Source organism: Zonotrichia leucophrys, chromosome 1, assembly GCF_028769735.1.
Source record: "Zonotrichia leucophrys gambelii isolate GWCS_2022_RI chromosome 1, RI_Zleu_2.0, whole genome shotgun sequence".
Taxonomy (NCBI): domain Eukaryota; kingdom Metazoa; phylum Chordata; class Aves; order Passeriformes; family Passerellidae; genus Zonotrichia; species Zonotrichia leucophrys.
In genome coordinates this window covers 100,127,629-100,145,695 of record NC_088169.1, presented here as the reverse complement: position 1 = coordinate 100,145,695, position 18,067 = coordinate 100,127,629, and the positions used below count along the sequence as shown (strand labels likewise).

The 18,067-nt window shown below is 35.0% G+C and overlaps 1 protein-coding gene across 20 annotated transcripts in view; it reads right to left on the bottom strand.

The window, feature by feature from the left end:
• ABI3BP (ABI family member 3 binding protein) overlaps positions 1–18,067 on the bottom strand; it is a 173,591-nt gene that overhangs the window by 89,790 nt on the left and 65,734 nt on the right. For all 20 annotated transcript variants that reach the window (XM_064725451.1, XM_064725461.1, XM_064725363.1 and 17 more), the window contains 4 exons: positions 17,438–17,506; positions 15,354–15,486; positions 6,163–6,344; positions 3,172–3,233 (listed from right to left, as the gene is read on the bottom strand). In XM_064725451.1, coding sequence (XP_064581521.1) covers positions 3,172–3,233; positions 6,163–6,344; positions 15,354–15,486; positions 17,438–17,506 — 446 coding nt within the window. The remainder of the gene's footprint in view (positions 1–3,171; positions 3,234–6,162; positions 6,345–15,353; positions 15,487–17,437; positions 17,507–18,067) is intronic.

Below are 18,067 nucleotides of genomic sequence, written 5' to 3'. Positions count from 1 at the left end.
AAATGAATAATTGCCATGAAATCCATGTTCCCCAGCTGCTATAATTAGACTGCTCATCTGCATGAATCTGTAACTGCTGCACTTGAAATCTACCCATGCTGTCAAAGTCTTCTTCTCAGTTTCCACAAAGTGACTAATTTAGATATTCCTAATAATATTTACTACTTGTACAAACTATTTTGGAAATGTCAGCCCATCATCTGTAGTAATGGCACTATCAACCATATTTTTCAGACAGGAAATACAAAGCATATAAGTATTAGGAACATCAGTTATTTAAATAGCTGCTGCCATCATGAAAGAAGATGGCAAATAATATGTTCCTTATTTTCAGAGGAAAATGAGAAATGTAAATTATACCATAGGTCAGGCATCTCACTTCTTACCCTATACATACAGCATATTCTTACAGGACTGCAAATCTCAAATGTTCTGTGAAACAGCACATGGTAACAATACTTTAAGAGACTTGTTCTTTCTTTCTGTGTTGTATTCTGATACTTGAAAAAGCCAAAACTAACTGGCATGCACATAAGAGACTCCTCAAGGAAGGATCATGGTCAGTCTGGACTGAATAAGGTTTGGAAGAGCAGGAATATTTCCTTCTATAGTTTAACAAATGGTAGAAGCTGAGTCCTTTTTGGCTGGAAAATTGGGAAGGATCCCAACTTCCAGGCAAACATGAAACTAGAGGAACTTAACCAGAAAGAAGAGGAAATAAATTTCTACTGCATTTTTTCTGCCCTACCACTACCCATTGTTTATGAAAAGAAGAAGAATAACCATTTCTAGAACACTCCTTTTCTTCCACTCTCTCCTGAGTTGCTGTTCACACAGCCCTGGGAGCTTAGACAAACTTAAAGGATGAAACTGCCAAAAGAAACACAAGATGATATGTGACTGATGTTGAAAGGGCAGAATGACTAGATGGGCTGGTAATGTTGTTTTAATAAGCAGCCTTTAAAAATGTCCTTACAGAGAAGAGTTAGGACCATGCTGATATGAGTCAGTTGTGTCTTTGGAGCAAAATAAAGCGCAAACAAACTTGGCCTAAATCACATTCATTCTGGCTTTGCATCAATGATCTGATCACACCACTGAACCATACCCCACCTAGTGCTGTGGAAACTGAAGGAGCAATGTAAACTATCTGCTTTTTGGCTTTTTGCACCACTAAAACAAGAATGATAAGAGAACAATTAGAATAATCTATGGTATGTTATGATGATATTTCTGTGGAGGGTGATAAAGCAGTGCTGCTCTGGAGCTGAGCCCTGTGAAGATCACAGAAAAGACTAGATGTTGGCTCTAGTCCTCCTTTCATACTTGAGCTGCGCAAATATTTGGAGAACTGGTTTAGCTCTATTTCTGCATAAATAGAATCCCTACATGCACAGAAGCAGCATACTAGTCAGGGTTCTGGCACACAGGGTTTGCTAAGAAGAGCAAAGGAACTCAACTTGCACTCCATGGCCCAGAGTGAATTCCCTGATCTCGGGCTGTGCAACTTTAAAGATGCTCGTGGGACCAAGGGGAAGAACAGTAAAGTTGACTTCATCAACAAAATGAGATGAGCACCCTCCTGAATCTCTAACCAACTGATTTATATTACTCACAAATAAAAACTTTTTCTCCTGAACTCAAGACATAAGTATATTTCCAATAATGTAAGCATTCCACTGATCCTACTCTGCATGTAACGCAATTATTGAAGTATTACTGCCCTAAGTGAATGGATGTGGCCTCAAGTTGCACTGGGGAGATTTAGATGAGATATTAGGAAAATTCATTTTCACAGAAAGGGGTGTCAAGCATTGGAAATAACTGCCCAGGGAAACGGTAGGGAAATCATCATGTCTGGATACAGCACTTGAGGACATGGTTTAATGGTAAACATGGTGGTGGTGCTGGGTTAGCAGTTGGACTTGAGGAACTTAGAGATCTTTTCTAACCTCATTGATTCTATGATTCTGTGCATACCTAATTATTCCTAGTAGGAAATGTATTTAATGAATTATGATTTGATTCTTGAAGGAATTTGAGGTCTTTATAGATAATTACAGACCATTTATAATATTCTGAAATATGAAAAACAAACAATGAGAAAGCATGCATTACCATTTCCTACCATGAAAACATTTGGAAAATCTCAGACAGAAGAGAATTGTGAAGAATGGGTTATTCTTTTGTAATAATTAACACTCATGAGTTAACCCTCTAAAATCTTTAAAGAGGGATTTCTACAACTTTTCTTGGGAAGTTAGCCCATAGTCTGCCTCAGGGATAGTAACCTAAAAAGAAGCAGAACAAAAAAAATCCTCCAGAAGATTAGATGCTGAAAATTGCACTCTGATTAAAAAAAAGGAAAGGAAATATAAATAAACCAATTTAATCTCATAGTAGAACTGGTAATGCTCAAAAGTAATAACTTAAATGTCTCTTTTTCACTGTATTAAAACCCACTAGCTGGTTTGATCTAGAGAGCCTTCATTTATGCTTCAGCTCTTGGAAGAAAAAAAAATCTGGGTACATGAACCCATAAACAAATGAAATCCATCCATGGTTGTTTGAGAATGTTTATGGAAAAAGTCAAGTGAGGGGAAAAAAAATCTTTATTTATAAAAGTCAATTTTTTTAAATTAAATGGTAAAAATTTTACCATGCCACATAAAAGGATTTAATGGACAGCCTAGCAAACTTGATTAAATTGCCCTTTCCAGCTTCCTCTGGTTCTGCAAACACTTGCCTCACATATGGGAACTATCAGTGAATTCAGTGGGATGACTAATTTAGAAAACTTGAGTATATACAAAATAACTCTATAAAATCACATCACCATGTTTTCCCTAACTTAACTGATCACAACAAATATCACAGTTTAACAAACCTGATTTCTACAAAGGAATAACCAATGTCTAGGTTTTGAATCTACAGCTGGAAATTATCAGATTTATCTTAGATAGGTTGGAAAAAGTGTAGGTAATCATCTCAGTTACAGTTCTCAGTTATTTGGTCCTTTTAAACATTTTCCACACAGTGCATTTAACAGATTGCTTTCTATATTGGCAGTTTGTGGCCTTGATAATTTCTTTCTCACTGAACACTAACAGAGAATAAAAAATTTGATCATATAAAATACAAATCAGCTTAAAAAAGAGACGTTTTGCATACCTGTGTTTGGGAATTGGGTACCAACTTATACATATTCTGGAGTTGTCCATTTACTTTTTTACCTGTTTTGACAGAAAGAAAAATAAATTCACAGAATTAATTTTTTGTTGTGTCCAAAGCAAAGCAAACCAAGTTTATTCATCTTTTATTTGTCAGCTTGGAAAGTTAGAAGGCTTAATTAAAAGCCTGTATAAAAAACACATAATGGAAAAATTGTTTTGTCCTGTGTCTCCAGATCCATTAATATATCTGCAAGTCCCTCTCTTCACATTTTGACAGCAAGGAAATGAAACGTATTCTTCTTGTTTTGTTTATGGTTTTGTTTATCTCAGTGTATCAACAAACTCCAAGCTTAAACTCTGAATTTTTTTCTCTTAAGTTTTCCTCTTAGTTTCTAAGTATTAGAAGTTTCTTGTGATGCAGCTGTTGAGTAAGTCAAGAAACAGTCCTGTTCAGCACCTACTCAATTCTAGCTCGCTGCTTCAAACTTTCTCTGCATCTTCAACCTTTACACTTTTCTGCTGCCCTTTCAACAATGGATGTGCAAACAAGAGTCAAGCTGCATGTTATCACATTTTTTTACAAATTCCATCCTAAACAAATGAGAAGTAGAAAAAAATTTAAACTCTAAAGAAATATCAATTGAGATACACTTGAGTTGGAAACAAGTCTTTCAAAGTGCTTGGTACTTCTAAATAACAGGACTTACTATTGGCCTAAATTCAAGAGAAAAGTGACAGAAGTTTCTCAATGACTTCATGAGAAAATCATGGCAAGACAGTCTGAAATGAGCTACTTTCATCTCTTCTGAAAAAAATCAGTTAAATAAATGTTGAACTTTTGCCATGCCTTTAATGTGTTTTCAAATAATGAATTAAAAGCAGATTCTCCTCCCAACCCCTCCCAACATGTTTAGTATATAACAAAAATTCAGCCTGTGGATTCAACAGATCCAGGAACATGCACAAGAACTTTCAGTTTCTATAACTGATATATTCTTCAGAGGGATAAAGAACATGTACAGTGAAGGATGTTTGGTATTGGTTCAGATGCTTCTCCTATATGAGAAGAACTTGACACAGAACAAGGAATTAGCACAGAAAAGAAGTGTCTGTTCATGTTGACTGATAAACTTTACAGGGATCTGGTTGTACATTTATTATAAATACACACACTCTGTTTACTGCCCACATTTTCTGTATCTACCACTAAAAATATGAAAGGCTTGAATTTGAAAGTGTTGACAATTTTCCTATTATAAGATTCTTTATCAGAAGATCAGAATATAGACATGCAGGGTAATTACAAACTCCTGGGATTTAGCTGCTGCAGAAGCATCCACTGAATACACAAGTCTACACTGCAGACAGAAGAAATCTTATGTAAATAGAATATGAACTCTTAGAAGAAATAATCTTTCAACCAAACTCAATGGGTCTCCACAAGCTAACATGAATGATTCTCCTGACCTATTAAAAATGTCAAATGTCTGTAAGAAACAGAATTTAGAAATACATCATATAGAAAGATAAAATTTGGTAATTTTTTCACCAGTCTTTAACAAGTAATAAACAATAAATATTTGCACTCATCACTCCCTCTTATTCTAAGAGCTGAAATATATTTCATCACTTGCTCTACAGATGACTTTAAGACATTTGAAATGTAGAAAAAAACAGAAAAAAACCACTTGGTAGGATATCTGTCAGGCTGCAAAGCAGAGCTTTTTGTGAGGTATAGATAAAGGCTACCACCAATATCCTCTCTAAGGTGTGCTATATCCATGGCATTATTCTGGACAGCTAAAACAGCTCCAAGGACACTGGGCATGTGCTTCAAAGCTTTGTACTCTATAATTAAGGCCAACAAAGCTGTTTATTAGGGAGTATGAAGGTTTCCCCAGTGTTGCAAGCCACCATGTTGCTCCCCTGCCTATCCTCAAGTATATTGAGCTCTGTAACTTACCTACAAGTCAAAAGTGAAGTCCAAATTAAATTTCAGCTGGAAATCTCATATGAATAAGGCTCTCTAATGAGAATTCGCATTCTTTATATTTTGAGTGAAGCTAAAAATACTAAGCATAGGAGTTTCCACCATCTCCTGAGCAACATCAAGTTTCAAAATACTTTTATGCAAATATTTGAGAAAATAAATCAAATGGGATAATCTGTTAAGTCCTCTCTTCTCATTACAAGGAGGAAAACTCTACTGATGCCTATTTCCTCTACAGGTATGAGTGATTCTTACAGCAATACATGCTTTTACAAGGGTCAATTTGACATCACTTTTCCTGCATTATCTTGGGATTTCAGACGAGAATCTTAAAATATGACTGACAGCCAGCCATAGGTGTTATACACTGCTCCATGAAAACTAAAACAAAAGCATACATGACACTGCATGCTTCAGACATGATCCATATAATACTTTGATTGTAAATTAGCTTCAAATTCATCGTTTGAGTGGAGTCATAAAGGGCCCATTGAGGCAGGACAGGTCCTGTCTAGCTTGAAGACCAGCTTCAATGCAAATGCAGGTGTAAAAGAAGATTCAAATAACACTAATCATTTCTATCACTCATGATGGAAAAGAAATTCAGTGGATTAGTTGGGTGATGGTTGATGGATTAGTTCATTACTTGATCATCTTATTATTCATGGCCTAAGGAAAAAGCTTAGAATTCAGTCAGAAGTCTAAATATTCATACTCAACACTTGATGTGTATCTGTACCAAACACCATTAGAATTCTATCAACCTGCAGCAGATCCTCTATTTGCAATGAGAAGAGAACGCCTTTCAGAAGACTAGGTGGCAGTTTTTCAAAACCAAAATATTTCTAGTTTCAGCAATTCATAAGAGAATTTTTAGGGGCGTAATGCATGACATTTAAACAATAAAAACTCGATCAGTAGCTTATTTTAATTCCATAGTAGAGGGGAAAATACTGTCAAAACCAGCAGCTATTTGATTAACTATGGTCAAATACTTACCAGAGAGAACTGTTTTATGATTCAAAGTCTTGCTCCAAACACTATCCTCTGCATTGTCTTTAACTCCAAATTCATAAGGTGTGTTTGGCTTCAGATTGTCAATCACTGTCTCTGTAGCTGGGCAGAGCTGAAAAACCCATTTCTTGTCTTTACCTTTTTCTCTGTAGCGAACTGTATAGAACCTGCTCGGAGAAAAAAAATAAATCTACGCAAAGGACTCACTACAACAATTTTTGTGAGAAAATAATAATTATAATAATGATAACAATAATTATTATAATGAAATAATAATGATGATGATGTTGTTCTTTCTGGCTTTTAATGGACACCAAATATCAGAAAAGCCAGATTAATTCCACATACATATACCCCATCATATAGACCCTGACATTAGGAATATTGTACAAAGAGCAAAAGAACAGTCTCCTTATTCACAAATATCCATTCTATGCAAGGTTTTAACCACAAAGTGTAAGTTCATTGTCCAAGTAGTTGCTGTAATTCTGACATATGCCAGAACCAGTCATTTGAAGCATGAGTCTGCTAGTCAAGAAGCCTCACTGATTTCTCAAAATCATCTACATTCATCCAGTGAAAGGTGTTCCTGTCAAAATTAGTCCAAAAACATTATCCAGGGAAAACCAGTAATATCTGTTCTTTGCATAATACATTCCTCATTCAGAGATCCCATTATGTATTGCCCCCACTTCAAACAAAAAAAATAAACCAAGACATTACTTCCAGCAGTTTAATAACATGATGAATGTTAACAGATTGTGAAATTAGGAAACATTTCTCCAGAAATTGCCCAATTCTGTCAAGGAGCACCACCCTGAAAAAGCATGACTGCACTGTTAACCAATCAAAATCAAGGTAGTGGAAATGGTGAGAGCTTCAGCACAAGAACTCCCTTGGCTGACATAATCTCATTTTCAATATACTTACTGAATCACTACTAGAATGGAGTGGAGGTTTCTTTTCTTGGAAAATCAAATCTCAGAGAGATTTAGCAACTTTTTAATCCAAGTATTACTGAAAATTGTTACACATAACATAAATAACTCATATCCATCATCCATATCTATCTCACATTTACATCATCTGAAAAGGGACAAATTCAGTCAAATTGAATTTTGCCACACTCAAATAGAAAAACTTAATGCATGCAAAACAAGGTTGTGAGATTTATTATAGGCATTATACTGGCAATTATATAGAGACAAAGGAATCTCTTCCTTAAAAAACCTCAAACCAACCAAAAAAGATTCTCAAACAACTGAAAAATTTTCAAAAGTCCAGATTAAAATTACTTAGTGGACCAAATCTAATACAGCCAATTCATAAAGCTGCTTCTGCTGAAGTTACAGAAGAGCATTTTCAGAGTACAGCTTAATGAAATGTGACTGTTGAGTAGACAGAAATTCCTACTTCACTATTAAAACACAACCTAAGACAAGGCAAGTGTCACTCATGGAAAATATTTCCATACATAATGGTTCACTTTGTTTACATACTTTATCTCATAACTGTCAAATTTGTTTTCTTGGCACCAAAAATACAGATTCTCCTTGTAAACCAGGAGCTACAATTCAGGTACTTCACCGGGTTCCAAGATCAGTATTTATGTTGGCTCACATAACTTCATTAACTGTACTACTTTGTGTTCAAAACAAGATACAGTCTAACTTACAACTTGAAAAGGAAAGAAAGAAAACAGCAAGGAGAAAAATAAAGACAGACATGTAGTTAATATCCACTCTCAGTTCCAGGACTACCAAGTAATAATCTGCCTCTTTAATTCTGTGGGCTGTGATCTAATCAAATGTCAAATAATAGATCTAATTGTCAGTTGAACTGACAAAGAACGTTTTAAACAATCCATTATTGGCAACATTAAAAGAAGGAAAAATTATTCTCCTTTGTCCTCCTAATCTATTTGTATGTAGTCACAGAGACATTAACCAACAGGAAAAGCTTATTTGAACTCCCTGTCACTGTCTTGCAAAGGATGTAACTTTAATAAACAAATTTAATCTTCAAAACAAATGCCTCTTACTGGACCCCATACAGTTTTTTGGAGAGAGATTTGGAATAAGTATAGACAGACATCAGATGTGAATTCAAGTGGAAATAGTCACCTTCTTCCCTTGCCTGAAAGAAGAATTTTCATTGGCTTTCGTCTTCATCCTTACCTTTTCCTACCTTTTTAATCCAATGGGATAGAAATAAAGTGTTTGTATGTGATGGAAAAAAGAGAGTATAGTGCTTCAGTTCAGTTATTGGAAAATCTAAAAGAACAGCTGCATCAGAAACAAGGAGGAAAAAAAACACTAAAAACTTGTTGATAATGAATAGGCTTTTAAGTGGCTGTCCCCACTTGCTTCTAGCACACAAAATGTTCTACTTTTTAATGCTGTCTCCACACCTGGAAATTTCTTCACTCTAATATAAATTAAAATACCAAGAACACATGCACAATTAAAAAAAAAAGGCCCCACCTTTCACTTAAACTCAAGACTATTATAAAATCTGAAAAGAAGATTTTCATAACTGTGCCAAACTATGCCATTAGAAAGAAAGAGAAACATACAGCACAGAAGAAATGTGCTCTCAACTCCAAGATTTCCAAGCCTATAAAAACTTCACCAAGGGTATAATTATTTCAGTGGAAACTTGCCATAGTGAGTACTAAAAACACTGACTGTGATGACAGAATTTCCTCAACCATTTCAATAAAAAGCAATAAAAATGAAGTTCCATGTAAAAATTTGCAGGTCACAATCATTTGACTATTAAAAATATCTAAATATCTACATGTGCTTTTGGGAAAATGCAATCATTTGTTTATAGAGTGAAAATTCAGAAATGCCAAGTTTTGTCATCAAAGAACAACAACTCATTGTTAAACCAGACCAAAAAACTGCCAAATAAAATGCAATTTCAGTGTCTGCCTGAGAACACTGTACTGATTGAATATTGTTGTAATTTTAATTTCTCCCTTTTTCGAACCTTTCTTTCATCAAAAATACAATATCAAACAGTCAACACATATAATTGAAGACACGAGTAAGCAGCAAGATCCAGTCACCACTCACATCTATCAATCCCCTCGCGGCAGTGACATACAGGCACAAAATGAGTGCAGCTGGCTGAACTGGAAACATTCAGCAAAACATCTGCATAGATCCCCTCCAGAACAACATAAGGCAGGCTGAAATAGAGCGCTGTCATACTAACACAGAAGGGAAAGCTACACTACATGTTTCTCAAATAAAATATTTCCCATTATCTCTGTGAAGCAAGAAAAGGAAAAACTGATTGCTCACCACAGGGTTCTAACAGCTAATACACTGTGGAATGCTCCTAGAAATGCTATTCCCACCTGTGAATACTGGTTTGATGTTTCAGCAAGGAGATGGCACACCCAGCTATGCTTGGTGATAAATTATTTCAATCTAGATTCCCAGCAGGCATAAAGACCTAACAATATTTAACTTAACAATTCATTTCAATTAATTGATTTGTTATGTGTTTTGGTGGGGAACAATTTACCAGAAAAATGTTTATTGAATACTCTTGTATTTATATTTACAACAAATATTAATCAAATGATTGCAGGGGTTACTCTGTTTGCCAGCTAGCACTCTATAAAACATTAGAGCTCTTTTGTCAAACTCCATAAAAGTTAGCTCCTCCCTCTCTCCACTAACAGGCAATGCTTCACTCATTTGAAAATACCACCAATGAGGCCACCCTAGGAACTGTAGAAAAATTTCACCTCCTTCCTTTTTACTGGACAGCTAAAACTCCAATAATTTAAAACAAAAGGTGGCATGAGCAGGTGAGAGGTTTTGTTGCACTCAGAAATAATCTCTGTAATAATGAGGGGAAAAAAAGCAAAATCCGCCACAGCAGAGGAATAAAGAGCCTACATTCATCAAGAGAGCCTCCCTCCATACATATTTGTGTAAAATCATAGAATGTATTATGTCTACATTCTTGAAACTCTGTATCTTTGATGATATTTTTACTTTGCTTGCCTCCACATAAGATGTAAACAAAGTGTGATGGCAGAAATAAAATAAGTGAGACCAAGTTCATAATTCAAAGGAAGCCACAAGAGCACAAGATTACTCATAGGCCAATGACTGCAGGGATTACTGTGGCTGCAGAGTCAATGTAAAAGACTCTCAGCCTGACACAAAAGGCTGTTTCTCTTCTATGTTCAGATTACAAAGTTTGTTTTTTAAAACTCTACAATGCAAACTCTACTCTCTCACTTTAGAGACAGCCTTTTGTTGTACTAGAAACCAAAATAAAATGACAATTTTAAGGAAAGAGCACAGAGGGTTTTTGCTTTTGAGATGAAGCAAATCTTGTCCACTGTTAAAAGAAGTAGAATCCTAGGATGGATAGGCAAGACACTAAGTTTTCATCTATCAGTGTGAATGATACTGTTTTGCCAAGAATTCCAGTGCCATTTTTCCATTTTTAAACCAAATCTCATTTCAGCCAGGTTCCCAGAACACGCTTCCACAGTCAAATATTCAGACACAAACAATTAGATACTGGAAATCTTATAAGGCAGATGGTTTTGTGAGATTTCAAGACTAGGTCAGTTTGTATAAATACCATGGATTTATTTGGAACCAGGTCCCAACCAAAACTCCAAACAACTTAATCATGACTATTTTAGTCACACGTAACACTAAACAAACAATTAAGACTTTGAGATATAAAAACATTCCAGCTCTGTGATTTTGTGTTGCCAGAGACAATAGATTAGAAAGCTCATTTCTTTTTTGTTCAAAGGAATGTAATCAGAATTTTTTAAAAGAGACTATCAGCATAACAGGTATTTATTTATTTAAAGTTAGACTTCATTAGAAGTGCAGCATCCATTTAATGCTAGAAAGCAATAAAAGAAATGGTTTGAAATATGATTTTTCATACACTGAGAGTTGCCCAAATTGACCTATGAAGTTGATTATATTGTTTCCTTTTTAACTGCTAAGTTTACTTTAAAGTAACAGGCACTGGCATATATAAAAAACGGAAAGAATGACACCAGTGATGGTTACCAGTTAAGATTGCAAAGCACTTTCTAATTTAGTTTTGACTCTTACATGATCACTAAAATTCACTTCTTCCACTTAAAACTTTTAGTAGAATCACTGAAATGAAGAGTGAGAATCTGAAAAAGGAGAGACTGAACATGTCATTCCAATTTAAACAAGCTTTTAGCATGTGCTCTCACAACAGCAACTCAAACGCATCTGAAACTCAAGAAGTGGATTTGCTGCTGTATGTTTTCCTCTCAGAAATTCTGCTATGTTTAAAATACATTTTGTATGACACTTGCAAGACAAAGGATGACTTAGTTGGCAGCTGCATAATGATGGAAGTTTGTAAATAAGCACAGGAGGAGATAGGCACATTTATTTCTGAATTTCAGATTTTAAAAACCCTACTTCTATGTACTATGCAACACAAAGACTAAGTATGGACTCTTCCCTGGTTTTCCCTTATTGTTTTTCTTACATTTTCTTTTTAAAGCATCAGATAAAAACAAAATAAACCACAAAATTTCTGATACTTGCAAGTACAACATTAGGACATTTAAATTACAGGTAAAGCAATTTAAAACAATGCCAATGTGAAAATGTCACAGCATTTAACTTAAAATAGACATACCTTCAGATTTTAAATTCCTATTTTGGCATGTATCTGAAAATGTTTCGTTCTTCTACACAATCCACTCAATAGAATATTATATTTTACTGTATCTATAAACTCTGCTTTAATCTAACACAGAAAATAATGGGTTTTGTTCGATCCCCTGACTTTTCTTCCTAAAGAAATGAAAGTTCAAGTGCACCTTTTTTGACCCCCAGCTACAGAGGTGTCCTAATCAAAGCAAATATGAAGAACGAAAAATCTACAGAGTATTCTCTCTTTTTCAGACCTGGATGGAGAGTAAATGAGTACTTTTATTTTGACAGATCTGTCCACTAATATTTGTTTGAACACAGCTAGGCAGAGAGGGAAAAAACCTCTTACTCTCTTGGAAATAATAAAAAGAGGAACTGAACATGACTGTGCAGCAGCATATTGTGATTTTGCCATCTTCCCTCATCAACTGTCTTCCACTCGTGTCAGAAAGCAGAGGATACTGAGAAAGGTTCCACCAACTGTACTTGAGTTTTTTGATTTAGATATTTTTGGTTTGGTTTAAATTCTAGTGTTCAGGGTTCTGATGAGAGATATTAGGCACTTGAAGAATGCTTCAAAATTTCACCTTCCATTTCCAGTCCACAAAAATAGCAGTGAATACTTTTGTTTCTACAGGGGATTAGCATTTGGGGTTATCTTGAGGGAAATATGTAGCACTTTATTGGCTTATGCTCTTAATCTTTAGGGAGTTAAGCCAAAAGAATGGCTTGTTGAAAAATGTCACAGTAAATTTTTTCATCGGAGTTTCTTAAAAATCTCATAGATCCAGAAGACCACTATGTTCCCTGAAGAAGGAAGCAGTAATTTCACTGAAGCAGTAAAAGATATCAAGGCTCTTGGAGAATATGGCACCTCTTACTCCAAACTCATTTGCTCACAAATCCAGATCTTCCAAGGAATATCCCACTGAGGTCAAACTTGCACTGGAGAAAACCTTGGCCAGCAGAACTGTGCTATTCCATGTGGTTTCTATCTTCTGACTCAGTAACACATTGAAATAACTTTTATTATGCAACACTTGTACAAAAGCCTAACATCCACATGGAGATGGTAAAATCTGAGGCTGAGAACAGTGACTCCATTTCAGGTCATGGGGAGTTACAAATTTAAGCCTTGGTGGGACATTGACTGACAGAACTGAGTTAAGAGGTCCTGAGTACTGCTATGTGCTGCCAATGCCAAAGGTTAGAAGTTAGCCAGAAATCTTAAGAATGATTAACAATCACAGTAAGGAGAATATGCCAGATGAAAAAGCATCAAGCCAGGTAGATTGCCCCTGAAATTTTGGTGAATCTGTTACTGGCTTTTTAAGAATTGTACTTTTATCACAACACTAACTTGCTAAGAATGGGCTGCTTCCTATTTTTTTCTTATTGTACATTATCAACAGCAATTCAAATCAATATAATAAATTAATAGTTTTTCTTCTACACACTGACTAGAACTATATGTGGATCTAATCTTTTTTAGAATTCTACATATACACACCATGGTCACTTGGGCAACTGTTCTCATAATTTATACAAATCACAAGCACTTTGGTCCAGTAAGGGTAAAATTAATAAGAGCACCACTTAAGTGACTTTTTTTTCTTCATTAACTTTCTTGTTATGCTTGATTGCAAAACAGAAATCTGGTTATAGGAATATACCTATCTTTGATAAGACCATTTGTAACAGATAGAAATGTTTTCAAACTAGCTACTCCTGTCTGACAATATTTCACTAAAATGCACACTTTAATTCCTGAGAGGAGGAATACCTCAGAATATATTCTAAACGTAGCAAGACACTAGTAGCACACTGCCCTAACTGAAAAACTATATTAAAAACTTTGTTCCAACTTTGAGTCAATGAATGGCCAAAAAGAACATTCAGCTACTGAGGAGAAAACACAGAATTGATGAAGGCATGGTGGTGGATACCATTTGCCTTGAATTTCCAGGTGGATTAGGATAGAGGGATACAGGATATGGGCTTCTCCTGAAGTGTTCTTCATTCCCACTGCACAATGGCTGCTGCAATATCGGTGCTGACACATCACATAAAGATAAGTTCCTTGATGACGCATCACAAAGATAAAACCACTATGTTCGAACACTTTACAGGCTCATCCAAAATCAGCTCATTTCTTCAGTTTCACACAGTAGGAAAATATTTGCTGCTTCCTTTGCTGAAAGAGCAAAATCTGAGCCTTAACCAACTTTTATTTCTATTGAAGAAAAATCTGATCAGATTTCATCCATGGACATTCACTAACATTTCATAACTATTTCCTAACAAACATTAACATGTTTTCAATAATGTTTGAAATTCTGATTGGTGATGAAGATCCAAAATTTTTTCATTAGAAGTTTCTGATGCTTGAAAAGGATCAGTCCTTTTGTAAAGGTATGAAACTTTTGTAAAGGTATGAAAAAAAGTAATTTTGGCTAAATGGGATGTGTTTTCTACATAGTCTATGTTTGACATCCAGCTTAATCATGTCAGCTAGAGTTTTTTTATGAACACCAGAGTAAGAAAAGTCAAGTCTAAATTAGATAGCTACAAATTCGAAAAATATTAGACAGGTAAAAGAAATGTTCTGAACCAAAAAAAAACCCAACCAAAAAACATTTAAAACACAAAAGATAACAGTTGCAAAACATGTAGACGTATCCCATGGGTTCACAATGTTTCTTTTTAGTTTTACAAAACACTGTTGAGTAGAATAGAGCTTCATACAATGTAAATGAAAATAAAAATATTCTTCCGTCATCAAAGAAGAATATAAAGAGAAACACAAGAGGGAAAACATCTGCATTAGCAATTTAAATAATTTTATTCATCTACAGAGGGTTGACTAAACCATAATAGTGCATTTAATTGAGAAGTTCTTCTGCACTATGACTTATCTTGAAACTGCTACTTGGCAAGACTTCCTGAGTTTCCCACCTACTGTGTCGCCCAGTACATGCCAAAAATATTAACATAGAAGAGATCCTTTTTTACTTGCAACAGAAAATTAATGAAAGCTGTTCTGTATCAGTTTTAGTGATAAGATAAAATAAAAAACCAAAAATCAAACGGTGTTAAGGCATCATTCCCCCAGCTCAGCACAACAAAAGGCTTCTTTTACACTTTTTCAGTCAACTCTAAAGTAAAATATTTCCTGTAATTTAACAAAGTTTCAATTGGTTGAGATACAAGCGAAGGTAGATCCAAGGCCATTAATTTAAGAACAAAGGATCCAGTGTGAAATAGCAAGATTTGTAATTCAGCATGTAGATGTCTCACTAAAGTTGCTGTCAAGTAAAGATTTGCAAAGCACTAGCGTGAGCAAATGAAAAAACTGACTTCACATTCAGAATTATTGTTTGCCACGCTTTAATTTTTACTGTAAATTTATATTAATCACAGCAGGGAGCTGTCCTGAGGGAACTCATGGTAGCAATAAAGCCCATCCATTTCTGTTGTTACCTGTCACTAGCACAGTTACTTGTTGCTGTCCAGTCATGCTGAGGGTTGACCAGGATGCCCCAGGAGAGGAACACAGAGGTTGGGGTGAGAGTGCCAACCACCAGCTGCAGGGGCTTCTGTGTCTTGTTCCGACCTACACAAGGAACATATAAAGTTAATTTCTCTCTCCTGTGTTATGCAAAGGAAAGTTTTTGCACATGGATAATTAAGTAAATGAAGATCTCTTCTAAGCTTGAAGGGAAAAGTACAACAGTTCTCTAATTTTCATGGTCATTATTTTTAACATATGATTTACAAAAGTGGCAGTGTCACATGAACATTTTTTCAACCTAACATTCCAGTTAAAACTAGTTTTTTGAAAAGGCAATTTGGTGATTTAAGTACACTTGGTATAGGTAGATTAAATTAAAAACTCTGGCTATCTTGGACTATATCACAGAAGACATGACAGAGTCCAGGACATAAGAAAGCCTCCATGGATGTGATAAAAATAGTAACTGCTTGGCAGGTTTCTCAGTAACACTGCAAATATTTCTACACATAATAAATATTTTCTAGGGCATTCTTAAGAGTGAAATAAAACCTACAAAAGTTCTTTTGCTTTTAACTGAGGCAGATCTGAATCAGTGTCTTTATCAGCAGGAATTTTCTCCTTTAATTACTGACTATATTGAAATCAGGTTTTGCATGATACTGAACTTCAGCTTTGCTCTGTATAAAGGAGTACAGTTCTTGTGGGAAGAAATAACTTATTTTAAAGAAAGTTTAAAAGCTAACAGATGGAAATGAACAAATTATGTAGAGACTCTATTTTGAACCTGTAGTTTATGAACTACTATAGGCCCAAGGAGAATCTCTGGTGTTTGAAAGATGATTGACTATAGGAAATCAGTATATTTACATCACATTACATACTTCAAAAATCTAAAGGATCTGTACCTCCTCAAAACATACAGGTGACCAACATTTCCTGAAAATTTATAAGTCACTGATCTAAAGGGTTTTTTCTCACTGTTGTGAACCAGATTTGACTAACTTTCTACTGACATCTTTTCAACCCTATTGCCAGTGACAGCCCGACAGCCTATTTTCAACCAATACATGTGTGTACATTTAGAAATGTTAACCATGCTGGTTTTAACTTTATGTTGATTATGAATATGTTGCTACAAAACCTATGTTAAAAACCAACATATATATATGCTGCATCTGAAGGCTGAAGGTTAAATCACTTTCCAAAATCTTTCCAGACATTGTGTTATACCTGGCATAGAGCAAGAAAAGGTTTATCCCAATCATTACCAGGAGTTAGGAAAAAAAAAATAATCCAAAGATCATAGAATAATTTGGGTTGTAAGGGACTTTTAAGGACCTTCTAGTCCAAGTCCTCTGCCATGAGCAGGGACATCTTCAGTTGGATCAGGTTTCTCAGACGTGATCTGTCCAACCTGACCTTGAGTGCTCCCAGGGATAGGTCATGAGTTTATTTTTTGTAACCGTCCAGTTACAAAAAATTCTGCCTGCAAGAAAATACTTCCTGCAAGAAGTCTCCACATTAAAGTAAGGAATTCAGAATCGACAATATTAACCATATGATTATGGTCATATAGGAAGACTTTGAAACTATGAAAACAAAGTTCAGATTTCTATTCTGCCGTGTATAGATTCAGCTGGAAATATCACTTTTTGTAACCTCTTGCATTAGCAAACTTAGTAGTAGATTGCACTACCATTTTCCAATGAGGAATGAAGAGCATTAACATGTCTATGGATGAAGGAATCCTTACTTGTAGTTTGGGAAGGATAATTTTAATGTCTTTAAACATCAGAAGTTAGTATTCTAAATTTAAATTCTCATTTGTAAGAACTTTATGCAAAATCTTTAGGTACATCTTCATGTTTTGGGCACCATGTGTGTGGCTACTGACTAGGAAACACTGTCCTATATTTTACCTTTCCATGTACGGAATTTGTGCATCCCAGTGAGATGCCTACAGGTAGAAACATCTTTTCAGAGAAACCCAGCACAAGGGTCTGTTTTCTTTCAAATATTTTAAGAAAGAGATGCAGTAATATTAAAATACCTGAACAAGATTTCTTGTTATTTGAAACGCGTGCTGGTCTTACTGAAACCAAATACCGCGGCTCTGCATCTGCAAATGAAGGAAAAAGGAATTAGTACAGATGTGCTATTTATTTGAAAAAGAGATTAATCTGAAATTTTAAAGAAAAAGTCATATAGTGAATTTTTGACACATTGTCCAATCTTCATGATCTTCAGGCTATTTTCTTTAAAATTCATTGAGTCCAAAATTATAAATGATGCAATTAAAACAAGGTTGAGATATTTATTTTAGTTTGGGGAATTCCTCTTCAGAAATAAGATTTTCCCTTACACTTAAAGCCAGATGTCAGAGATTTCTGGCTTTCTTAATTATTTTAAACCAATCTCTATTCTCTCTTAACTGCAACATGAGAGAAGTTGTCTTTGGAGATTCCAGAAAGATATCCACAGACAGAATTTGGCTCACTCTCTGCTGACCAAAATTATTTTTACTATAGCTTTTAAAAAACAGGATTACTGTACATAGAATTTTTATTCTAGTTTAGATACATTTATCTAAATGTATGGTATAAATAAGAGATTGAATTTCCTGAGTATTTCAGTGCAACAGGCACCTAGAACTCTACCAACTAAACAAAACTGCAAAGAA